The sequence below is a fragment of the Geotrypetes seraphini genome, chromosome 14, assembly GCF_902459505.1.
Source record: "Geotrypetes seraphini chromosome 14, aGeoSer1.1, whole genome shotgun sequence".
NCBI lineage: Eukaryota > Metazoa > Chordata > Amphibia > Gymnophiona > Dermophiidae > Geotrypetes > Geotrypetes seraphini.
Window position 1 is genome coordinate 27,422,595 of NC_047097.1, and position 27,393 is coordinate 27,449,987.

The window sequence follows — 27,393 nt, forward strand, 5'->3', positions numbered from 1 at the left end:
ATTTTCAAAGGCAAACTCTATGTAGAAATTTTCTCACCACTGTGCACAATACCGAAAAAGCACAAAGTACAAGTCGGAAAGCAAAGAGATTTTTAAAAATACCACACACAAACTACAGCACCAACTAACATGTCCTTTCGTGTTTTTTATTATTATTATTATTTTTTTTACTTTTCTTGTTTTACTTAATTACCTGCAATGCATTTAGCCACTTTCCATGGCCACATTACAGTTTTAAGCCAATGCACATAATTTTAGTGAGGTAGCCTAGATTTTTTAAATATATTATTGTATTATACCAATTTTTTACATTATAGCTATTCTGGAGGGTTTGGCAGAGGTGCCTAAGCACCATGAATGTCTAGGTGCTATCCTAGATCCTGGCAACTCTGCCTTCTAGCAGTGCCATTTCATGGGCAAATTAGCCACTGTAGGAAGAGGCATTCCTGGAGGTGACGTGTGGAACTACTAGTGGCATTTTAAAGGATCAAGAATGTAGAATAGGATTTTAAATGCTAAAGAAGGCTCTGATGAATTTGTCAAAGGGTGGAAGATGTGTGGAATTGTCTCCCAGTAGAAGTGGGGGAGACAGGGATTATGTCTGAATTCAAGAAAGCGTGGGACAGGCTGGTCGGATCTCTTAGGGAGAGGAGGTGTAGTGGATGCTATGGATGGGCAGACTGGATGGGTCAATTGGCCTTTACTGGCCATTATGTTTCTATGTCGGTACAGAAATGTGAAGAGCAAGTCTATGCACGGGTTGCTTACAATATAAGGGACATGAAAATGCGGACTTATACTAACATTCTGTAACAGCAGTTAAATGTGGAACTTCCATGACAGAAATCACACTTACTGTGCTTTATTCCATCACCTATATATTGCGATAGTTCTTGAATTTACACTAAAGCGCCTAGGGGGCTCATAATCAAAACAGAAATGCGTCTTAAATTGGCACTTGGATGATCAGTAAGACAAATCGTCCACGTGCCGATAATCAAACTGAGTTTTAGACGTATCTAAAAACGACTTAGGCCTTTTCAGTGCTGCTGTACGACCAGAACTAAAAGGGGCGTTTTAGGAGGAGTGGTGAGAGCAGGATTTGGGCTGATCTAAACTTAGCCGTACTGCAAGTTAAACGAGGCTGCCTGGAAGGAACTTGTATGTTGTGACTTAGGCCATGTAAAACCAGGACTAAGTGCCAAAAAGGTATCCAAAGTGACCAGATAAGCACTGCAGACACAAAGTACAGACCCCCACACACTGCCCCGGTGATCAATGACCCCCCACAACATCATAAAAATCGAAATAAAAATGTACATACCTGCCTCCAGAACATCAGCACCTGGCACAGCAAAGCCTAGTAGAGCAGCACAGAAATGGCTTAAGTAGTGTGGGGGTGGGCTAGTGAACCATAGAGAGGAGGACCCAGGCCCATAAGCCACTCTAACCACTGCATTTATGGTGAAACATGTGCACTCTCCAAACCCTATTGTACTGCCATATAGGTGCCACCTGTAGCCGTGATGACTATTGGGGGGGTAGACAAGTGGGTCTAGTAGGTTTTGGGGGGCTCACCATGACCTATAAGGGAGTTATGGTGCGATGTTTATGTGGCACCCTTTTTGTGAAGTTCACAGCAGTGCCCTGTAAGATGCCCCACTTCTCTGTTGCCATGTCTAGGTGTCCAGTCCATTACTTTGCTGGCCCCTCCCATGTCTAAAATGTCCTTTTCTAGGCGTTTTTGACTTGGACTTTTGGATAAGAATGGGGTATAAAGATAGACGACTTAGCGGTCTGGGCGATCAAACAGCTGGATGTACAGTTAAACGACTCTCGAAAACCAAAATATTTTGGACGTATTTTTCAAGAATGGACTTTAGACACTGCCGACTTTGGACAACTAGCGACTTAGGCCCAAAACGGACTTAGATGTTTCTTTCAATTATGCCCCTCTAGATATTCCCAGGAATACATTTTGTGCAGTGCAAGTGTGAAGCTATGTGTACAAAGGTATTCTATGAAATATATAAGTACAGAGTACATACCCATATACACCCCTTCTTTGGAATAAGCGTAGATTTATGTGAGATCGTTTGTGTTCTACAGGAGTTCATTGTAGGAGTTTATTTTTTAAAAGTTATATAGGTGCCTATTCTGCCTTTATAAAACAGATCCCTTTTTGGACTCTTCACATAGGCTCCTTCGTATATAATTAGACTTTGATTTCACATTCAGCAAACGGGTTTCTAAAATTGTTCAACTGTATATCTACCTTCACGTAATTGGGTGTGGGCATTCCCACAAGTGTAGTTTGGTAATGCAGGTGTGGATTTACAATAAGTATGTACATATTTTATAAAATACATGGGTATATGCATAGAGTTCATGTGCACAATTACACCAAATTCAGAGCAGGTGTAAATGGGTACATCAGTTTTTGCACGTTGGATGAAGTAAGTCTTGGATCCCATTTTACAAAAGTATGTAAGTGTCTACATTGCCTTACTAAATAGGGCTTAAAATATTCATCTTTTTGACCTTCTTCCCTAGGGATCCTGTTACAAAATCATGCTCTATAGTAGGCAAACTCACATTTCTAAATGTACATAGTTTAACTCAGAAAAAATTATCACTCAAGTTAGTAGGTGTTAATGTGTGGGGTATAACAGGTACTTCTCGGAAGGATAATTTTCAAAATGAAAATATGAGTGTAGTTTTACTTTGAAAGCCTGGCAAAGATCACAGAGTATGTATTTCTCACCTGTGGGAACAGTTTTAAATTAACCCCAACTCATAAATCAACCAGGCTTACCTTTATAAGCAAAACATAAGCTTAATAATTAGATATCTGAATATCAATATTTTCATGAGTCAAATGATGGCATTCATTTACTGTACATACATTATTTTTTACCTTATGTTTTGCTCATTAAGATGTACTTGGCTCTTTCTGAATTGGGCACTCTCTGGCAACCAATGCTATGTCATGGCTCATGGCACCTACTGTATAATCATTTGCTGAATTAATTATATTGTTGGCTTTTATTCTTTGATCACATATTGCTCTATTTCTTCTGTATGATCTAGAAGGGAAACTCCCAGGTCTCTCACCTCTTGTAGAAGGGAGCCTAACTTATGAAAAACTTCCAACCCTTCTAAGTGTTACTGTCAAAGTCAACCACATCTTGCAGTGCCCTTAATGGAAATATTTCACTCCTTTGCCCAAATTGAAATAAATGTATCATTCTATTCACTTTTACTAGAATGGAAGCACTCTTCCACCTTAACTAACCCAAAACAGAAATGCCTGTTCCTTTCATCTCCCTTAAAGAAGAACCTAAAACCTTTCTCACTTATGAATGGTGAGGAAGTGGTAACTTAACCTTTTCCTATCGTGTGTCTCGGATGACGGGACATTCCAAAAACGACACAGACAGTGGATAAACAGTCTGAATGGACTAATAAAGAGCCAGGAACACAAAATATTTGAATTTACAGACTTATGACTTATTTACATTATGTTTACAATAGCCGTAAATGATAACGGTGAATAATACAAAACTTTGCTAAAATAATTACGACTGGAACCAGCGTAACGTAAAATTCATTACGATAGGAAAAGGTTAATACATATCTATACCTATAGTTATACCTCTCACTTATTTTTTTTTAATTGATCCTTCCCTTCTTGTTTAGTGATCCTAGTGCTCAACTTTCATTGTTCTGCCTTGTTTCCTGGCCACCTTAATATTGTATTTTTCCCAGACATGCTCTGTGAAGCGTATTGCGGTACTTATCCAATGCTTAGGGAATCCCTTGTCTTTTTCTAATGGTTGAGCATTAATGTACACCAGAGTGCTGGAAGACAGAACACAGCTGCTTTCTTACACACATACCGTCTTTGTAAGTCAGGCTGGCAGCGGCGCTGATTTTTTTTGCGGTGGCCGCGTGCGTAGTCCTGAAGATTTGGGGCGCTGGATGAGCCTCCAAGCACTGTGGTGCTAAACAGCCCAGTACATTGCGACCCTAGAAAGGCGGGGAGTGGGTTAGTAAACACGCATCTCCACTGCATGCAATTAAAGACACATCACTAGGATTAGTCTTGGGCTTTCTTTCCCATACAAGAAGCATACAGTCTTCAATCGCTCCTTTTGGAGTCAAACCCCGTTTCCTAATTTTATGAACTATACATGCCCAAAACTGCACAGAGAAGTAAAGTTCCATCTCAAAACATGTTAAGAGTAAAGCTAGGAAAGGGAGATTTCTGTATGATAATGACTTTCTTAAGACAAATGTAGTCTTTCCAAATTATTGGCTAAGCTATTCTGAATTTGGAAAAGTAAAGAAATGATCATAATATTTTACCTCGCCTGCTCTATTCATCCATTTCAATATTCTTGATTAAACTGGAATGCACTGGAATATGTAAAGGTGGCAACAGAAAAGACCCCACCCCCCTCTTGAAATGTAAGAATGATGACCTCGATAAACTTCCATCACAGGTAATCTCGTCCGACTTACCCATACCAAACTTTTCTAACCTCTATGCGTAATTTATATGTATAACACCAGACTTATTTGCAGTTTATAAGGACTGCCCATTTAAATTACTGGCCCAAGTAGGTTAACGTTAGAACATACAGAGATCTCCCCTGCTTATACTGTCAATTCTTCCTTTCCATAGGATATCCTTAGCACTGTAGCAAAAGGCTGAAGAGATTCTGCTTTATAACATATTCAAGGGTTCAACCGAGATTAAGGGGATGGGTGGTGATACTTTGATTATGCAAACAGAATGTTAAACCAATGCACACAATTCTTTGCATACTTTTGTAGTGCTCATTGCTATTATCGCTACAGTAATAATCATCTTTCTTGGTATCATAGCTTGTGACTTCTTGGAGAATCTCTTATAGCATGAGAGAGATGTTTTCTCTGGAAATACCATCATCTTTTTCTCACAATTGATTCTCTACTAGCAGCATGATAGGCTTGGATATCTGGTCTTAACCAAGAGACAGCTTCCTCATTTAGAGACTCTTCCACTTCTTTTCCAGGTAAATGAAGTGGTTCTGTCAAAGGAAGTACAAATGCCTAGAAGAAGAATATATTACCAATCTTTTCAACACCCTCAGCAATGCCTCTGAATATTTGTGAGAGTTGACAGGGATCCATATCAAGAAACACCCGCAACATCAGCTACCTCTAAAGGGAACAGAAGAACTGTCAGAACTTGAAGCAGCTCTTCATTTATTGAAACAAAATGGCAGACAAACAGAACCAAAACATAGGTACTGGGCTAGAGATAACAGAACTAAATGGATAACAAAAGTATAGCAAAACTGGGACCAAAATGCCAGTACTGAATCGCAACAAAAGACTAGAACTAGAAATAAAAAGTGGATGTAAAGCTACGTTTGAGGGTATGGGAGACGCCTGCATGCAAGTCAAGACCGGTACAGGCATAAGCAAAAGAATCAAAAGCAAGAATCTCCGAGAAGATGTGAAATTAATGATGCATGAACATAGCTTGGTTCCATGAATGGTGTATGTATTTCTCATATACACACAAAAAGATAACTGAAATCTTAAAGCTGCTGTCACAAGAAGGACCTTTGGCCTATGTATCAGACTCAGATTATTCCACTCTCCAGCCTTCCTGGACGCAGCCCCATGTATGACTGGATATTTGATGCTGGTGCCCAGACATGGCCTACATTGAATATCCACTAATACTGTCAGGAGCGGCCAAAAAAATGCTGATTACCACCGGCTGAATATTGACCCCCCCCACCTGAGTCATCATAGTTTAAGACCGACTCTAAGAACTACTACTACTAATCACTTATATAGCGCTGAAATGCTTACGCAGCGCTGTACATTTTGACATTTATAGACGGTCCCTGCTCGGAAGAGCTTACAATCTAACCTGGACAGACAGACATGACGTATAGGGTTGGGGAGGCAGAACCCAAGGTGAGAGGAGTTAAGAAGGGTTCCCAAAATATTTCATTTGCAAAAAGACTGCTCTATCTGGAACGAAATTTAAGACTGTCAAGTAATAGTACATCGCTTACATTTAGAAGGCACTCCATGTCCAAGCTACAAAATGTAGCTTAACCTCAAAATCTAATAGTCAGTGCTGAGAGACTCAAAAAAATGGCACAAATGGAACAATAGGACATGTTAGGTGACTAATTACAAGACATAAATGAAAAAAAGACAAGAACACAGAGCTCTAGTCCCAGAAAGACTATGGCTTAGTGGAGAATGATTAAAAAACCATATGATGTATTGAACCAAACACATTACAAGACCATCATGGCTACTTAACTAAACGGAAAAATTATTAATTTACACCTACTACCTATTAAGAAGTCATTTCAGAAAGGTGCTCATATAAAACAGCACTCCACTGGGGGGGAGGGGAATTAGGAGAAGTTGCCTCCTTAATCCCCCAGTGGTTTATGTCTCCCCACACCCCCAAAAGCCAAAGTGAAAAGGGATGCTGAGTTCTGGGACAGCTTCCAGAAAAATACAGTCATGTTCTTCTAAAATGATCAACAAACATGTATGTTAGGGCATGGCATCCGTGTGATATTTATGACTCTAAATGGATGCTTAGAACTGGTGCCTAGTCATCCATTCCTCTACTCCAGTGGATCCTGTTCTAAAATACTTGTGGAACTTGAGATAGTCCAACCTGGATGTTTAGTTTGATCTGTAGGTCGTCTCTAAAATGCTGCTCCGTATGTATAAATAAATGAAATAAATACATTCAGGAGTTAGATAAAAAGAACACAATGTCACCATTTGTGCGTTAGTTAAATAAATTCCTGGGCTATCAGCTTATCAACGCAGTCAGATTTAGTTGAACAAGTATGGTCCAACAGCACGGTTTTATATTTAGTAAAGTCAGGCTTTCTCTCCCAAACATGCAAACGCTGTCATATCCAAACACATTCCATGAGATAAGCCATCGCTATATGACATGACAATACACTAATGGACTCCATATGTACATTAGCCAGAGAGCAAGGAACATGTACAAACCACACATGCTATTTGGGACAATTCCGTTAACAGGGTGCTTCCATTTAGGCATCGCAATGATGGGCAGGGAGCACTTATTTTATAATGGCATCTGGCCGCCCCGATTCCATTCTAGAATACTCGTGTCAACCCATATAGGTGCCAGGACAACGGCAGGTGTAAAGGGGCACAGCCGCACATGCTCTGCAACCTGGCTAACTTACATATGAACGTTGGAAACTACAATACAGTAAGTGAAGACTTTAATTCAGTGTTCAAAACACATACACCAAGTGACATTGAACATATGAACACTCCAGTGCCAAATCAATTGAAAGACACCTCTTTTTTAGGGTTTGAGAGTACTATCATTGGTCAAAAACCGCTGCTCTTAAATTTATATTTGATGTAATGATTTGAAATCCAAAAAAAAAGATTTAAAAGTATGTCTGTTTGTCCACATTTTGTTCTTTTAACTTTTATATCATTTGATAATTTAGGGGTCCTTTTATTAAGGCGCAATAACTAATTTAGCGCACATGAAATGCTAAAGCATCCATTATATTGTATGAGCGTCTTAGCGGTTAGTGTGTCTTAATAAAAGAACCCTTAAAGCACAGTTACTTACCGTAACAGGTGTTATCCAGGGACAGCAGGCAGATATTCTTGACTGATGGGTGACGGCACCGACGGAGCCCCGGTACGGACAATTTTAGAGTGATCTCACTCTAAGAACTTTTAGAAAGTTCTAGCTCGGCCGCACCGCGCACGCGCGAGTGCCTTCCCGCCCGACAGAGGCGCGCGGTCCCTCAGTTAGTATAAGCCAGCTAAGAAGCCAACCCGGGGAGGTGGGTGGGACGCAAGAATATCTGCCTGCTGTCCCTGGATAACACCTGTTACGGTAAGTAACTGTGCTTTATCCCAGGACAAGCAGGCAGCTATTCTTGACTGATGGGTGACCTCCAAGCTAACAAAAAGAGGGATGGAGGGAAGGTTGGCCATTAGGAAAACAAATTTTGCAAAACAGATTGGCCGAAGTGACCATCCCTTCTGGAGAATGTATCCAGACAATAATGAGATGTAAAAGTGTGAACTGAGGACCAAGTAGCAGCCTTGCAGATTTCCTCAATAGGAGTGGAACGGAGGAAAGCTACAGATGCTGCCATTGCTCTGACTTTATGGGCTGTGACAGAACCTTCCAGTGTCAGTCCGGTCTGAGCATAACAGAATGAAATGCACGCTGCAAGCCAATTAGACAACGTACGTTTAGAAACAGGACGTCCCAATTTATTCGGATCAAAGGACAGAAAGAGTTGGGGAACTGATCTGTGGGGTTTCGTACGCTCCAGATAGTAAGCAAGAGCCCTTTTACAATCCAAAGTATGCAGAGCTTGTTCCCCAGAATGAGAATGAGGTTTTGGAAAGAAAACAGGTAAAACAATGGATTGGTTGAGATGAAATTCAGAAACAACCTTGGGGAGAAACTTTGGATGTGTACGCAGAACCACCTTGTCATGGTGAAAAACCGTAAAAGGTGGATCTGCAACCAGTGCATGAAGCTCACTGACCCTCCTGGCAGAGGTAATGGCAATAAGAAAAAGCACCTTCCAAGTGAGAAATTTGAAAGGAGAGGTAGCTAAAGGTTCAAATGGAGGTTTCATTAAAGCGGAAAGAACCACATTGAGATCCCAGATAACCGGAGGGGCTTTAAGAGGTGGTTTCACATTGAAAAGCCCACGCATGAACCTGGATACCAGGGGATGAGCTGAAAGAAGTTTTCCATGGACTGGCTCATGAAAAGCTGCAATGGCACTGAGGTGGACCCTGATGGAAGAGGACTTCAGGCCAGAATCAGACAAAGAAAGAAGATAATCCAACAACGTCTCCACCGCTAGGGAAGTGGGATCAAGATGATGAAGAAGACACCAGGAAGAAAACCTCGTCCACTTTTGATGGTAACATTGTAGAGTGGCTGGTTTCCTGGAGGCATCCAGAATGGAACGAACGGGCTGAGACAAAAGAGTATCAGTCGAGTTCAGCCCGAGAGATACCAAGCCATCAGGTGTAGAGACTGGAGGTTGGGATGCAGAAGGGTTCCCTGCTGTTGCGTAAGCAGAGAAGGAAACAGAGGAAGAAGAAAAGGTTCCCTGGAACTGAGTTGAAGTAGAAGGGAGAACCAATGTTGCCTGGGCCACCTCGGAGCAATCAGAATCATGGTGGCTCGTTCCCTCTTGAGCTTGAACAAGGTTCTCAACATGAGAGGTAGAGGAGGGAAGGCGTACAGGAACAGATTCGACCAGTCGAGGAGAAAAGCATCTGCTGTGAGACGGTGTGGAGAGTAAAGTCTTGAGCAGAAACGGGGCAGCTGGTGATTGTGAGGAGCTGCAAAGAGGTCTATCTGAGGAGTGCCCCATTGAGTGAAGATAGACTGTAGAGTTACAGGGTCGAGTGTCCACTCGTGAGGCTGGAGAATTCTGCTGAGTTTGTCCGCTAATGAATTCTGTTTCCCCTGAATGTAAATAGCTTTCAGGAAGAGATGATGATCTATGGCCCAATTCCAGATCTTCTGGGCTTCCTGGCATAACAGGCGAGAGCCTGTCCCACCCTGTTTGTTGATGTAGTACATCGCAACCTGATTGTCTGTGCACAACAGAAGGACCTGAGGAAAGAGAAGGTGTTGAAAGGCCTTGAGGGCGTAAAACATCGCTCTGAGTTCCAGGAAATTGATTTGATGCTTCTTTTCCTGGGCTGACCAAAGACCCTGAGTCTGGAACTCGTTCAAGTGAGCTCCCCATGCGTACAGAGAGGCGTCGGTGGTGATGACTAGTTGATGAGGAGGCTGATGGAACAGAAGACCTCTGGATAGATTTGAGGATACCAACCACCATTGCAGAGACTGACGAAGAGATGATGTCACAGATATGTGTCGTGAGCAAGAGTCCGACGCTTGGGACCACTGGGTCGCAAGGGTCCATTGAGGAGTGCGCAGGTGAAGACGGGCATGAGGTGTGACATGAACTGTGGATGCCATGTGTCCCAAGAGCACCATCATTTGTCTTGCTGAGATGGACGGCAGAGGAAGTACCTGGTGACATAGAGACTGAAGGGTCTGAAGCCGATTGGATGGCAGGAAAGCTCTCATGAGGAGTGTGTCCAGGATCGCTCCAATGAATTGAAGTCTCTGAGTGGGAATGATATGAGATTTGGGTAGATTGATCTCGAATCCCAGAAGTTGCAGAAACTGGATGGTTTGGTTGGTGGCCAGAAGGACCGCTTGGGCAGAAGTGTCTTTGATCAACCAATCGTCCAGGTAAGGAAATACCTGCAGGTGGTGAGAGCGCAGAAAAGCCGCCACCACAATGAGACATTTGGTGAATACCCTTGGAGATGAGGCAAGACCGAAGGGCAGCACCTTGTACTGGTAATGACAATGATTGATCATGAATCGGAGATATGGTCTTGAGGTTACATTGATCGGTATGTGAGTGTAAGCCTCTTTGAGATCGAGGGAGCATAGCCAGTCGTTTTGATTTAGAAGGGGATAAAGTATGGCTAAAGAAAGCATCTTGAATTTTTCTTTTACTAGATGAATGTTGAGATCGCGAAGGTCCAGGATGGGTCTGAGATCTCCTGTCTTTTTGGGAACTAGAAAGTAACGGGAGTAGAATCCCTGCCCCTTTTGATCTAGAGGAACTTCCTCTATAGCGTTCAGAAGGAGGAGGGATTGGACCTCCTGAATAAGGAGGGCTGATTGAGGACTGTTCAAAGCAGACTCTTTTGGCAGGCTTTGAGGTGGGAGAGTCTGAAAGTTGAGAGAGTAGCCGTGGCGGATGATGTTGAGGACCCATTGGTCCGAAGTGATTACTTCCCACCGGCTGAAGAACAGAGAAAGTCGACCTCCTATTGGTTGAGGCAGGAGAACAGGAACAGGGATACTGGCTATACTGCGGAGAAAGAAGTCAAAAGGGCTGTGACTTCTGCTGAGGAGGTTGTTTCGCAGGTTGCTGCTGTTGCTGCTGTCGGGGAGGCTGACGTTGCTGTTGCCTCTGACGTCGAGGTTGTTGAGCAGTGGTAGGCAATGGACGGGCTGTGAAACGGCGTTGATAAGCCGATTGCTGCCTGTATGGTCTCGGTGGAGGAGGCTTCTTTTTATTCTTGAGCAGGGTATCCCAGCGCGTCTCATGAGCCGAGAGCTTTTGGGTGGTAGAGTCCATGGAATCCCCAAAGAGCTCATCCCCTAGGCATGGGGCGTTGGCTAACCGATCTTGATGGTTAACATCAAGCTCGGATACCCGAAGCCAGGCCAAACGGCGCATAGCCACCGACATAGCTGTCGCTCTGGATGTAAGTTCAAAGGTGTCATATATGGACCTAACCATAAACTTACGAAGTTGGAATAGAGACGACAAGCAGGAGTGAAAAGATGGATGTTTTCTTGAAGGAAGATACTTCTCGAAGGAAGCCATGGTGGTAAGGAGATGCTTTAAATAAAAAGAAAAATGAAAAGCATAATTACTAGCTCTATTTGCTAACATAGCGTTTTGGTAGAGCCTCTTACCGAATTTATCCATGGCCCTTCCTTCTCTGCCAGGAGGGACAGATGCATATACACTGGCTCCTGAAGTCTTTTTAAGGGTGGATTCGACAAATAAGGATTCGTGTGGAAGTTGAGGCTTGTCGAACCCAGGAATGGGAATTACCTTGTATAGAGAATCCAGTTTACGTGGGGCCCCTGGAACAGTTAAAGGAGTCTCTAAATTTTTATAGAAAGTTTCCCTCAAGATGTCATGAAGGGGAAGCTTCAAAAATTCCTTTGGAGGCTGATCAAAATCAAGGGCATCCAAAAAAGCTTTAGACTTTTTGGATTCAGCCTCCAAAGGAATGGACAAAGACTCACACATCTCTTTCAAGAAATTGGAGAAAGAGGAAGTGGTCTGCTTGGAGGATGGGTCAGGGAGAGCCGAATCCTCCTCCTCTGAGGAACATTCTCCTTCAGAAAGAAAGGGTTCCTCTGAGTCCCCCCACAGATCAGGGTCTCTGACATGGGAAGAATGGTCCCGAGACTCAGGTGTCGATGTTTGCATGTGTCGGGTTTTGCGTACCGACTTACCCGACCTCATCGATACCGAGTCAGGCGATGTTATCGGTCGCACCGGTGCCGAAGTCTGTACCGATTGATGGTGAGCTGTCGGCTCCGGTGCAAGGACTGGCATCGATACCGATGAAGTTAGGTGAAGCGGTACCGAGACAGTAGAAGCAGGTAAAACAGGTTCGACAACCGGTACCGACACGGGTTGATGTACAACCGGTACCGATGGCTCGGTGCGGACTGGCACCGGAAGGTTCGGTGTCATTATAGCAGGAAGGAGTCGTTCTAATTGCTCCTTAAGCTGCACATGAAGGATGGCCGTAATGCGGTCATCGAGGGATGGCACCGGTACCGCTTTTTTCTTCTGCGGTACCTGCGGTGCCGCTCTACGCCCCGGAGATGAGGAGCCCGATGTCGAGGGACTCACCTCAATAGGGGCGGAGCGCTTCCGCTGGCGTCTAACCGGCGGCAGGACTGGGCTCACTGCACTCGAGGCCGGAAGACGTTCCAGCGGGGAAGGCTTCTTAGCCGGCTTACCTGACTGTTGGGATGCCGGTGTGGAATCACGCGGCGTCGAAGACGAGGGTGCCGACTGAAGCGGTGCCGAAGCCGGAGTCGAAGGAACGGGGTCGGACATCTCGGCACCGAATAACAAACGCTGTTGAATTAAGCGATTTTTTAATGTTCTTTTCTTTAAAGTAGCACAGCGGGTGCAAGAAGAGGCCTGATGCTCAGGACCCAAACACTGCAAGCACCAGTTGTGTGGGTCCGTGAGAGATATAGGCCTAGCACACCGCTGGCACTTTTTAAAACCCGGTTGAGGGGGCATGAAAGGGAAAACGGCTTCCGCCAAATCGAAGGCCGAGGCTTCGATGGTGGCAGAAGGCCCCGCCGGGGAAAAACCGAAATTGAAGAAAAAAGAAGTTTTTTTTTTTTTTTTTTTTTTTTACCAAAATAAAAGTAAAGTAATAAAAGAAAGTAATAAAGTCAAAAGTTTACGCGAGCGGGAAGGCAAGTTATAAAAAAATTTCAACAGCCGTTGAAAACGCGTCTTCTTAGCTCCGCGGAAACTAAGAAACTGAGGGACCGCGCGCCTCTGTCGGGCGGGAAGGCACTCGCGCGTGCGCGGTGCGGCCGAGCTAGAACTTTCTAAAAGTTCTTAGAGTGAGATCACTCTAAAATTGTCCGTACCGGGGCTCCGTCGGTGCCGTCACCCATCAGTCAAGAATAGCTGCCTGCTTGTCCTGGGATAATGTTGATTAACTCTCATAGTCAAAGATGGATGAGCAACCCTGCCAAAATACTGATACGCAGCAAATTTCTTCTAGAGCATATACGACGTTTGAAACGGAAAATGCAATGACCAGGCACTTATCTTTTCTCCCAAGAGAGGCCGAACCCGCTTCATGCTTTATTGGCTTCTTCTGGGGAAGTGCCCTGTTGCCTTTGTAGAACGTGCCAAAAATTGAACAGTTGCTGGTTCATGTCCAACAATCGCCTTATTTCACTCATCCATGAGGTCTTTTCCCTCTATTCGTATATACAGTACATCATTTGATTCATAGTGTTCATATGTTCAATGTCACATGCCCATTTCATACTTCACCCCTGCAGTTACGCAGCTCCTGATTGGATAAGGCCCGACTTCGTGCAGGAAGAGGCAGTCGGAGCGAACCGCGAGTGATTTCCTGCACTCGTGGTGCTCCTGCTGCTCTCTTCCAGCTCTTCAGGCTCCCCCTTGAAAAACCATATTTGCAGTTTTTTGAGATTCGCGGGGGTACAATTTTATAAACAAAAAAATCATTAAAAAAAGAGAGAAACAGTATAAGAAAATCAAAAAGTAGTTAACTATTTCAAATATTTTGGAAAGTGTACTTTGAATCATTGTATCCTCAAATCAATTAATATTTACACCCCTAGTTGAGAAAAAATAAACCCCATCAGGACTTGCTTTACTTCAAAATTCTTCCAAGTGAGACAGTACATCACAGGTTAAAACACTCCACTTTTTTAAAAATAGAATTTTGCTCAAACTAAGAGTGTAAATGTTGAGGATACAGCAACATTTTCCAAGATATTTTCCAAGCTACCTTTTGATTTTCTCATAATTCTATGAAGACATTTCCATACCACATGTGCACATAAACAGCCGTTTATAAAAGTCCCGGTTGGTGTGAAAGTATCTGCTAATTTATAAAGACAGAGAGGAGTCTGCTTTTAAACAACAAAAAAAAAGCCACCACCCAAAGGGCTTACATTAGGCATCTTCTTATACAATTACCCTCAGTGATAATTTTATAAACCATTTTTGTACATAAGATGCTGTTTTAAAGATATAAATGGGCTCTTATACAAGGGTAAATCAAAAAGTAAAGGCAAAATAATTTACAACTTTAATAGAAGTAACTGTGGACAAGGGTGGCCGCTTCTTCTTTGGATCGAACCACATCTTGTTTGGCCTGGTGGCTTCTCCCTTGGGGGGGGGGGGGAAGATACCCACTTGCTCGCTATTTTGTGAACTTGGCCCTGTTGTGTCTTATTGTATCGCTGTTCTGACTTTGTATAGTTTTGGAACTGTTTTCTCCGTTCAGCACTCGTACCTTTGGTTTCCTTATGTCTCAATAAAAATGATATTACAAAAAAAAAGAAGTAACTGTGAACAATTGAACATATCACTTTCCATATAGTTCCTGTGCACGCTCAACTAGCTTTTCTGGATTGCTGCAGAGGAGAAGTTTTTCGGCTGCTCCCAAAGCCAGGCGAGCCCCACTTCCTTTACTTCATCATACTTTGTCTTTTGCTCTCCAGTCGCAGTGATGCACCCATATCGCACCGCCAGTGACACTTCTCTCCAGCACACTCGGATCTTCTTCATACCGTCTCAAGAACTGGGCCACAACCTCCATACGCTGTTGATTGTGCAAATTAGTAAGTAGTTTAGGAAACCATCACGCGCACTTTCCTGTATCCCAAGCAGTTGCGTTGCGAGGGTGAGAGGCACATGAGGCGGCTGCACCCTTCCCCCACCCTGCTCTCCGCCCCCCCTACCCCCCACATGCTCCTTCCCTGCCCTCCCCCACTGCCATATGCGCACACCACTTCCCTTCCCCTGTACCTCTGTACCGTTCCTGGCACGAGTAGCAACCCTGGTGCTCGAACCAGGAATGTTACACAGGTATGGAGGAAGGGAAGCAGCGTGCAAGCGCAGAAGTGGGGGGAGGGGGCGGAGGAGTGTGGGGTGGAGAGGAGTATGGGTGCCACGCCCCTATGATGATCGCGCCTGAGGCAGACCACTCCCCCCTTTACTACGCCACTGGCCAAAGTCATCATGAATTATGGCAAATGCAGATCCATAGCCAATATTCAAATTTGCAGCCAGGTTGAGACACCATTATCCATTGGTCTTCTCTAATCGAGGCATCCTCCCTGTCAATGTGCTCTGTGTGCGCGAAGTTGATGGCCAGCCAGAATGACCTTCGTCTGTTACACCTTTTCTTCCCATTTTAAATCTTTTTACCAACTAATAAACCTTTTATTGATTCATGGTGCTATCTCCATACTGAGCCAATATCTGATGGTGAATTTCCACAGGTTTCACTCCCTCTACCCCAAAAAAGCGCACTACCGGGCCATCCATGTTTCTGACCTCGTGTCTGTCACATGACCAAAAGCTGAGCGCTGCACTGTGTGTGGATGAGCTATCCAACAGGCAATGTATGGGTACCTATCTTGCATTTTGCTAGCTCTATTCCAGTTATCACATAATTTAACAATTACCTTTAATTTCTGATTCGCTCTACTAAAATTACAAAGAAAGGCTAAAGAGATTAGGGATTTTCAGCTAGGAGAAGATATGACAGAGGTCTATAAAATACTGAATGGAGCGGAAATGTAAATCACTTGTTTAATCTTTCCAAAAATACGTGTACTAGAGGGCATGCCCCTACAGCAGGGCTGTCCAAGTCCAGTCCTCGAGATCCGCAATGAATATGCATGAGAGAGATTTGTCTGCACTGCCTTCTTGGTATGCACATCTCTCTTATGCATGTTCATTGTGGATATCCAGAAAACATGGCCTGCCAGTAGATCTCAAGGACCAGACTTGGGCAGCCCTAGCCTATATAATTCTTTGGCTCTATTAGAGCATTGCAATGCTCAAGAAAAAAAGAACTGATCAAACATAAGTCAAGGAACTTAAAATAGTGAAATGCCTCCCAGGATCCTTGGCTACCAGAAGCACCAAACAAACATTGTCTATAATTAGGGAAGAAACTAAGAATTCTACAGATGATGTTGTTAACCACTTGGGAACAAATGATCTAGCCAGCAATAACCCACTTGCGACGTAGAATGCTTTTCGGGAGCTGGGGGAGAATTTAAAACTTTTGTAAAGACTGTAGCTTTTTTGGAATATTGCATACATATGGAAAAGGAAAGGAAAAAGTATTACTGTATTTTTTTGCTCCATAAGACACACTTTTTCCACCCCCAAAAAGTGGGTGGAAAAGTGGGTGCATCTTATGGAGCGAATACAATTTTTTTAAACACCTCCCCTGCACCGTTTTTTAAATGCCGGTTGTCCAGCGAATTGCGAGAACTGACGGAAGCCATTAACTGAGCGGCGCGGGACCAGGCAGGAAGCAAAAAGCTTGCGCTCCTGCCTTATTCGCCACTCTGCAGCAACAAAGCAAGCAGCTGTCCAACAGGAGCGCGTAAAGCTCCTGGCAAGACCATGCTGGACCACCAGCGTTTAAATAACAGTACAGGGGGCTGAGGGCTTTTCTTGGTTTTTCCTCCTCTACACATAGGTGCGTCTACGGTCAGGTGCATTTTATAGACAAAAAAATACGGTAAATACTGACAACTTCAATAGGTGGCTCAGAGCTGATGTCATCAACAAGGGATAAAGAAATACATGGAAAGACAAGAAACTATAATGTAATGATGGGCTGCATCCTACTATGGCAGGTAAAAGAATCCTTGCTGAGAATTTCAGGCAATATGTTTAAACTAGAAGGTGGGGATGGCATATGTATGAAGGACACTTACGGTGACTATCCCCAGCAAAAGACAGGATGTGACGATAGTAAAGATAGCAATGTAAACAACAATATTAGTAATACACTTCTTAGCAAGGCAACAGGAAGTGAGACTAAACAAAAACTAGACAAAAATGAAATTGCCACTGGAAAGCAATGACCACAAACGCTCATAGTCTAAGCAACAAAAATCATGATCTGCAAGCCATGATGTTAGAGGCGGATACTGTAACCATCACAGAGACATGGTTCAGTGATTCCTAGGGTGGGACGCAAACATACCAGGCTATAGTTTTTTTAGGAAGTACATAGATAGTTGAAAAGGTGGAGAAGTCGCTCTCTATGTAAAGACCACTATCCAAGCGACTGAAATGCAGTGGGCCTGGGGAAAGGAAGAAGCAATATGGATTGCTTTGAAAATTGAAGATGGAGCTTCTATCTATGTTGGTGTTGTCTACAGACCTCCAACTCAATCACAGCAAATTGATAAAGATCTTGTTGCAGATATCCAAAAGTTGGAAAAGAAAGAAGAGGTGCTGTTGCTGGGTGATTTCAATCTACCGGATGAAGATCGGAAAGTTTCGTCTGCGGAATTGGAAAGAAGTAGAGAGGCCTTTCAAAAAAATGATCTCAAGAGACTAAAGTTAGCTCAAAATACGGCTGCACGTTTGATCACATTTATAAAGAAAACTGACCATATGAGGGGGTGCTAAAAAGTTCTCAACCCAACCAAGAAGGGAATGACGTGGAGCCATGAAACTTACAAGTTATTCCACATAGTCACCCCTAAGTTCAACACACTTGGCACATCATGTCTGAAGTTTCTGTAACCCTTCCAAAATATACTCTGATGTCTGGTCACTGAAATACTGCTCTGCTGCTGCAATCACCTCCAAATCACTCGAAAATTGTCGCCCTTTCAAACACTTTTTATGGTTTGGAGAATAGTCAGATGGAGCAAAATCTGGCGAGTAGGGTAGATGGTCTATGAACTGAAACCCTAACTGCGTCAAAACATCCATTGTTTTGCCAGACTTGTGAGCAGGTGAAAAAAGATAACTCCTTTCCACAGCTTCCTCTCCTTTTTTTTTCTTTCAATGCCTCCTTTAAATCGACACAGCAAGTTACAGTAGTATTCTGCATTAACTGTTTGGCCCCCTTGGAAGATAGTCAGTCATTACAAAACCTTCCTGATTTCAAAACAATGTGGCCATGACCTTTCCTGCTAACTCTTGGGTCTTGAATTTCCTTGGCCTTGGAGAACCTAAATGCCGCCATTTCATGGACTGTTTTTCTCAGGATCATAGTGCTGTAACCATGTTTCATCAACAGTAACTAGTCATCCAAAAGGCTGGCACCACAGCTTGCTGAAAATGCTGTAAAATAAACTTGGAAGTGTACATTTGAAGTAGTTTCTTGTCAGCATTCAAACATTGGGGCACCCACTTGGCTGACAGCTTCTGCATATCCAGCTGCTTGTAGATTATACACCCAACATGTTCCATGAATACCTGTAGTGTCTCAGCAATTGTTTTAGCCGATATTTGCCAATCTGCCAAAATCAGGTCGTGGATATGGTCAACAATTTTAGGAGTTGATACCGTTTGAAGCTGCTAGGAGAAAACAATCTCAGTTCAAAGCAGGCATTTATTTTCCCACAAATTATGCACCTTGCAAAGTTAACTGCAAGCTGTTATTACATTTGCTTAACAATGAGATACTTTGCATTTCATTATTATGCTGCTTGCAATGCAGTAAATTAAAATGCATTAAGGGCAAGCAATGATTGATTTGGTCATTTAATGCACATTAAATAGCAAAAGTTATGGATTATTCTCTTAACATGCATTAATAGTTCCCCTTTTTAGAGCATAAAACCTCTGGAGCAGGGATCCAAATGTTATACCTGATACATAACTTATCTTGAGTTCAAATTTGGATAGGTACTGTAAGCAATTAAATCCAAAGCACTATTTTAGTTTGGTTTCATAATTGCTCTCCCAATGCCATTCCTAAAACTCTTTCGGGAACAGATCCAAGGAGGTTACAGTGATATATTTTACTGACATACACTAAGGTTCCCAATATAAGAAAGATCCAACATTCCTAGTATTGTCTACAGCAAACACATATGATGAAATGTGGGCATTTAGATACACCTATATGGCTAGTTTTCAATAGTGCATTCAGTCTGAATTAAGCATCATACTATATCAATATTTATTATGCTTACTAAGCATTTCCTATGCTACCTTTTTCTGGCAAACAGATCAAGGTTGTTTAGACTCTTTAAGAAAAAGGAAAGAGTGGAAAGGAATGCCAAAATTCAATAGGAAAATTAATAGGCACTCAAACTTACAAAGACAGCACAGGAAAGTTGTTCTTTTTTTTTTAAAAACCCACTTACAGGCAAACAGGTAAATATCACTGAAACTCACACTTCCCATGAAATTTTTACAGTCTGTATAACTCAGCCTAAGATATTAACTATTTATGGACCAATCATATAGAGATTCATACCTAGGCCGCTTTGCTTCATATCTATGGGCTGCCTGGAGTAAGATGTAAAGAGGCGGTACCCTCCAGATTTTGAAGAGGTCTCAGAAAGAACCTGCAGAAAACAAAACAATTCCTTAATCATAATCTTCCACGGAAAATGAACTGGAACCCTAAAGCTCAGCACTGAATTTGCAACACAATGCTAAATAATCAACTTGTATTCCAATGCTCAGCAAGTATACTTTATACTTCAGTATCCAGCAAACCCCAAAGATCAACAAGCAGAAGCATGTTTTGCAAGATTAAATTAGCAAAAAGAACCATACGTATGTAGCCCAACACTTAGAAAATATCTTGGGTACATTAATGCCCTTCAAGAAGCCTAGCAAACCAAAAGTTCAGCAAGAGATCTGCCAGTGCCAGGCAGAGAAGAGTCATAGAAAATAAGTTAAACCACATCAGTAGTCAATAAAGACAAAGAGCAATTAAGCAAGGAGCATATCCAACATAACATGCAGTAAGGTGCATACCTAGCATTCCTCCTTGTCATAACGAATCCAAAGCCTACTATTCAACACTTCTAAAGTTAATCAAGACCTCACCAGTAGGTTAGTCCCCACTAAGCAAACTTGGCTAAAAACCAAGGGCAACCCAATGGCAGAGGCCACGTGTCACGGTGCCACCTTGCCTTCTATCCTCTCCTTAACCCTTCCTTCCCCTCAGTGGAGCTCGGATAGCAGCAGCAAGTGAAGCATAATCTCTCTTTCTCACTGCTTTGTAGAGCCAAGTCTTGGAATAAGATCTATGAGATCTCTCAGCTCCTACCATGAATACTGGCTTCATAATGGCAGCAAGTGGGACAGAGATTTAGTCAACTCCACCTGGGGTTGGGGAGAGATTAAGGAAAGAAGAGTACAAGAGGCAGCATGACAACATTCCCAGTCAAAGAAGGCTCTTTCTGCTGATAGAGAAAGGAAAAGGAAGGGATGGAAGGATTTATGGAGAATTAAGGCTATTCCTTTACTACTACTACTAATAATTTCCAAAGAACTACTAGACTCACGCAGCGCTGTACATCAAAACATAGAAGAGATAGAGTCTGCTCAAACAAGCTTACAATCTAGTCAAGACAGACAAATTGGGCAAACAGTGCTCAGGTGGGGAGGGAATTACAGATGGAATGATAAGACAGATACTTTAAACCACAGGTTCTTAACCCAGTCCTTGGGAGACATCTAACCAGTCATGTTTTTGAAATACCTACAATGAATATGCACAAGTTAAATTTGCTTGTACTACCTCCATTCTATATAAATCTCTCTCAGGCATATTCAATGTGGATATCCTGAAAGTGTAACTGGCTATGTGTCTCCCAAGGAATGAATTGAGAACCCCTGCTCTAAAAGCAAGGGTGGGCAAATGTTTTGGCCCAAGGGCCTCACTGGGAGGTCTAACTGGGTAGAGGGACCAGTGCAGTCTATAGTTATGAGCGCAACGTCCTCTGGATTCAGTCAGGAGTCAGTCAGGAATATGATCTGTAAAAACCAATCACCTTAATGCAGTGGATCGCAAACTGTGTGCCTCCTGAGATTTCAGGTGTGCCACGAGACGCTGAGGAAGACGAGAGGTGCCGGCTGATGGCGAGAGGCACATCCTGTAGGCAATCAGCTGGCACCAGTGCCTCTACTCCTCTCCGCACACCTTCCCTGACGGCACGCCCCACTGGTAGCTTAGGGCCCTTCTGGAGGGCCTTCGCACAAGTATGGACGTTGACGTGATAACAACATACATGCACAAACACGTCCGCGTACTTCCAGATGGCTCGAGCCGTGGCCACTATGTTTAGTGTGCCATGGCTCAACAAAGTTTGTAGGACCCTATCTTAATGCATCCGAGACAGGAGTGGACTCAACAAATGAGGCTTTGCAAAGCCTCACACCCATCACCACAATAGCTTGAAGCAAGTTACAAGAAAACAACCTCTAACTTTCTCACTATCTTTGTACTCGTATTATCTTAAATTGGTCCATCTGATCAAATGCCTTCCCATAAAGTCAAGTCATTTTCTTTTTCAAAGTTAAACAACAATTCAATGCTAAAAGCAAAGAATTCCACAATTTGGGGCCCATCATCATAAAAATTCACAAGCAAGTAGACTGCAGTCTCAAATTACCAGGTTCATCCTACAGGACACATGATCATAGTAACATAAGAACATAAGAATTGCCAACTCCGGATCAGACCTTAGGTCCATCAAGTCCAGCGATCCGCACACGCGGAGGCCCCGCCATGTGTACACTGGCATTGATTTAGTCCCCATATCACCCTATGCTTCTCATAAGGAGATGTGCATCTAGTTTACCCTTAAGTCCTAGAATGGTGGATTCCGCAACAAGACTACAGGAAATAAGATTTTGCTAATTTAACTTTTTTCCCCTTCTGGTTTAAAGCCTCTAATATTACTGTTCTCAAAGACCATACTTTAGAAAGATTATGACAAGTTTGCCACTTCTACTCACCCTGTTCATTACCATAGTCGAAAAGTAGGAGAACACACTGGAATCAGTGTGAACTTGTTCTTCTATCTGACACTGTCTTACAAAGAAGAACAAGATTCAAATAGCAAAAACACAAGCATTTTAAAATAGCAGCTCTGTTTAGCTGGAAACCCATCCTTCATAACGCAAGACCTTTCTACCTTCAAGGTTCCAGTCACGTATGTTCCCTGTGTATACTTCAGAGGTTTTTATCTTGAATTTTAAGACTATTGTCCCCAAGTTTTCCAATTATAGCCAAAGATGAGCAGCTTGATATTCTTACTGTTATTCCCAAAAGGAGGAAATAAATTTCAAAAGCTACTGATTGTTTGATGGGCTGCCAGACAAGAGATCAGAATAATCTAGGACATGAAAATATCCACTAGCATTCACCTTGGTCTATAGAAGGTCTGAGTTATAAATAAAGCCCCCCTTTTATGTGGTGCTCAAACACTGAAGGTCTGTTGGGGTGGAATTACAACACTGGTAGCCACTGGGTGTCAGTAATTCAGAGTGATCAAGCCAATAAAGACTTGTACAAATTATGAAGGTAAATATGGTAATTACTTTCCTCACAAAATGCAGTTAGAAATATAATAATAATAACTTTATTCTTCTATACCGCCATAGTTGAAAGACTTCTAGGCGGTTCACATTCGAAGAAGGCTGGACAATCAGCGAATTACAGGAAGCAAGAAGTGAAGGTTACATAAGAAATAGGTAGAGGACAGCAAATTACATCGAGGTAGAGAGAGGGGGAATATATCATTGAGAGTGGAGAGGCTTCTGTTTAGGAGATGAATTTGTCAAACAGAACGGTTTTAATTTATTTTTGGAATGCGCCGTAGGTCAGACTGGCTCTATTTATGTAGTTATCCAGCCAGGACTGCTGTCTGCCTGCTTGCTTGGAACATGAAGGTCCTGTCCAAAAAGGATTGTATTTGCAGCCTGTGATCTTTGGGTACGTATAGATGTTTTGGTTTCTGATTGGTCGTGTGGGGTTGTGTAATATGAAGTGTGGTAGCAGGTAGAAAGGCGCTAGACCGCAGACCTGCTTGAAACAAATACAGGCAAATTTGAACAGAATTCACGCCTCCATTAGCAACCAGTGCAACTTTTTGTAGTAACATAGAAACATAGAAAATGACAGCAGAAAAGGGCTATAGCCCATCAAGTCTGCCCACCCTACTGTCCCTTCCTCTTAAGTCTATACCTAGTGACTATTTATTCGACCCTTGTAGGGATCCCACATAGGTATCCCATTTATTCTTAAAGTCCAGCACGCTGCTGGCCTCGATCACCTGCGCTGGAAGCTCATTCCAACCGTCAACCACTCTTTCTGTGAAGAAGTACTTCCTGATGTCGCCATGAAATTTCCCGCCCCTGAGTTTGAGCGGATGCCCTCTGGTGACAGAGGGTCCCCTGAGAAAGAAGATATCATCTTCCACCTCGATACGTCCTGTGATGTATTTAAATGTCTCAATCATGTCTCCCCTCTCCCTACGTTCTTCTAGAGTGTAGAGCTGTAGTTTGTTTAGTCTCTCCTCGTACGAGAGACCTTTGAGACCCGAGATCCTCCTGGTGGCCATACGTTGAACCGACTCGACTCTAAGCACATCTTTACGGTAATGTGGCCTCCAGAATTGTACACAGTATTCCAGTATTCTGTACAATGGCATTATGACTTCAGGCTTCTTGCTGACAAAGCTTCTACTGATACATCCCATCATCTGCCTTGCTTTAGATGAAGCCTTCTCCACTTGATTGGCAGTTTTCATGTCTGCACTGATGATTACTCCTAGGTCTCGTTCCGCCGAAGTACTAGTTAAAGTTTCTCCATTCAAGGTGTAATTTCTGCATGGATTACCGCTACCGAGGTGCATAACCTTGCATTTCCCAGCGTTGAAGCCCAGCTGCCAGGTCGAGGACCATCTTTCCAATGTAAGCAGGTCCTGTGCCATACTATCCTGTAAATTACATTCACTTACTGTATTGCATAGTTTAGCGTCGTCGGCAAATAATGTTATTTTACCCTGAAGCCCCTGAGTCAGATCTCCTATGAATATGTTGAAAAGGAGTGGACTCAGGACTGAACCCTGCGGTACTCCGCTGGTCACCTCCGATGTTTTAGAGGGTACCGTTAACTATTACCCTTTGAAGTCTTCCACTTAGCCAATCATTGACCCAAGTAGTTAGTGTTTCTCCTAACCCTATCGATTTCATTTTGCTCAACAGCCTGCGGTGTGGGACGCTATCAAATGCTTTACTGAAATCCAGGTACACAATGTCCATAGACTCTCCCAAGTCTAGCTTCCTTTTCACCCAGTCAAAGAAGCTGATGAGATTGGATTGGCAGGACCTACCCTTGGTGAATCCATGTTGATTGGGATCCCGTAGATTCCCCTCATACAGGATCGTGTCTAATTTGCTTTTAATTAAAGTTTCCATGAGTTTACACACTATTGATGTGAGACTCACCGGTCTGTAATTCGCAGCCTCTGTCCTGCAACCCTTTTTGTGCAGAGGAATGACGTTGGCTGTTTTCCAGTCCAAGGGTACTCTCCCCGTGCTTAGGGAGAGATTGAAGAGTGCGGCTGCATTAAATTATAATAGTAGGGGCCAACACTGAAAGGATTTGTCTGGGTTTTTTTTGATCAGATATTCAGTTCAACCTTTACCTCTGGAGTGAAAGATTAACTTTATGGTTAAAGCAACAGGCTGAGAACCAAGGAAGCCAGGATTTAAATCCTGATGACACTCTTTGCAATCCCACGCAAGTCATTCCTCAAGCACAAATTTGGGTTTTCATCTACTATTATAATTTAATGCATTTTTAAATAATACATGCCCCATTCTCAAAAGGAGCTTATTTACTAACTATGCGCTTAACTCAAATGTGCTAAGAGTTAGTAAATGAGGATCTTAGATTGTAAACCTACAGGGGAGAGGGAAAAACCTAATGCACCTTCATGTAACTCCCTTTGGCTACCAAAGAAGAGGAGTGAGTTAAATCTAAATATTGGCTCCACTGAAACAGTAGTATAGTGTCATCTATCAACCAATATTGGCTTTTCTAATTCATTATAGGTCAAAACTGTTCTTCATAAAATCAGCATCAAACAGGTTCTTTGGACTATCATCTGAATAAAGGTTGAGAGCACAGGCAGCCCTAAAAGTGAACACCTGCTCAATCGGCCAAGAGAAAGAACACGAGAGTTGCTGTACTGGGTTAGACCAAGTGTCCATCTGGCCCAGTACCCTGCTGCTATCAGTGGCCAGTCTAGGTCACAAGTACCTGGCGGAGTCACATAAAGTAGCAAGATTCCATGATACTTAACCTCGGGGTTTGCCCAGGTTACTTTCTTCCAGAAATCTGTCCAAACTTTTTTGAAACCTATCCGTGGTAAATGCTTTTACCACTATCTGCAGCAATGAGTTCTAGAACTTAATTATATGTCGGGTGAAAACATATTTTCTCCTATGTAACTTAATGGACTGTTCCCTAGTCTTTATACTTTGATAGATTAAACATTCGATTCACATTTACCCGCTTCACTCCATTCAAGTTTCATAGATCTGTATCATATCACCACTCAGCCATCTCTTCTCCAAGCTGAAGAGTTCTAACCCCTTTAGTCTTTCCTTGTATGAGAGTCATTCCATCCCTTAATCATTTTGGTTCTTCACAATTGCACTACAACTCTTTTGAAATGAAGTGATGAGAACAGCACACAATATGCAAGATGTGGTCTCAGTATGGAACAATACAGGGGTATTATTTTCCGTTGTATTTTCAGTTCCTTTCCTAATAATTCGTAATGTTCCATTTGCTTTTTGGGGCCATCACTGCACACTGAGCTGAAGATTTAAAGAGACACGATATACAAAAAGAAAATAGAAAGAGGAGGAGAAGGAGAAGGACCTAAGATGAAAGGGCTGAGAGATGCACAGGGTTTTCATTTTCATGGTCTTCAAAAAAGAAAAGTTTAAAATTCAGACATTTTGCATCTCTGAGAAGTACCTGATGGGCCGCCGCGGGAGCGGACTGCTGGGCAGGATGGACCTATGGTCTGACTCAGCGGAGGCAACTTCTTATGTTCTTACCTCCACAATTGTGCATACATCAACGCAGCTAAACATGATCTTAGTCAAACACAAAAAGTTCTTCAAGAGAAAACAAAAATCTCTTGTCTGTCAGTGAATGGCAATAAAGTGCTTCCCCGTGAATTTGCGGTCCCGGTCATTCGCGGTATTTTCCGACTGCGAATTACTGGGCAGGAGAGGGCAGCTGGAGCGCCGACGAGTGAAGGAAATCACTCGCGGTATGCTCCGACCACCTCTTCCTGTACTAAAGTTGGGCCTCACAAATCAGGAGCTTCTTTGACAGGACAGGACTGAACTATAGCCATCTTTAGTAGATAATATTGATATGAACATTGATTTTCGTCATCTTCAACATCAGATCTTTTGGCTAATTCTTGAAAAAAAGTACAATTACAGCTGTTCATTTCCTGAACTGAATTGTATGCACTCTCTTCATAGACACTTTAAAAATGTTTTAGATGCTTTTTAGAAAATTGAGATGTGGAGAAGTCATTTTTGATGAGATGGCAAATATTATTTCTTAAACATTCCACATTCACGTGTCTGTAGATACAAAGACCTGATTGTAGACAGAAGGAGCCTGCAAGTTTTGATGCAGGCCAAGTGGCAGCACTGCATCTGGCTTGTTATTGGTACGTGGCTCTTTTTAATATGTTTTTTTTGTGCAACAATGACAAAAGATATGGAGCAGGAGATAACAGAGTATCCCCTTTATGATCACACTATCCTCTGAAACACAAAGGACAGCTATTTAAATATTGAATTCATATTGTCGTAATACAGTAGTTAGTTTAACTTGGATTTTAGACAAGCAACTCTTTAAATCTATGGTATTACAATATGAAACAGGGAGATTCAGTCAATAAATAGGGCCTTTTCTGCTCTCAAGCTCAATGGTAATTCAAAATTAGCTATGTTTATTAATACACTGTACAAGAAACCCAGAAAGGGTTGTGTTCAAATGGTCTCATCTACCAATGGAAATAGAGACTCTGACCCAAATGAATGCTGGTAACTCAACAAAGTAATTTTAGTCCTAAGTTAGACTCTGCTTCTCTGAATGGGAACCTAAAAATTAACAACAAAACCC

At 42.7% G+C, this 27,393-nt stretch overlaps 1 protein-coding gene across 1 annotated transcript in view; it reads right to left on the reverse strand.

The window, feature by feature from the left end:
• Window positions 1–27,393, reverse strand: part of PPIP5K1 (diphosphoinositol pentakisphosphate kinase 1) — a 201,687-nt gene that overhangs the window by 50,058 nt on the left and 124,236 nt on the right. Inside the window, 3 exon segments of the mRNA XM_033919568.1 lie at window positions 3,900–3,939; window positions 3,941–4,029; window positions 19,684–19,774. Coding sequence (XP_033775459.1) covers window positions 3,900–3,939; window positions 3,941–4,029; window positions 19,684–19,774 — 220 coding nt within the window.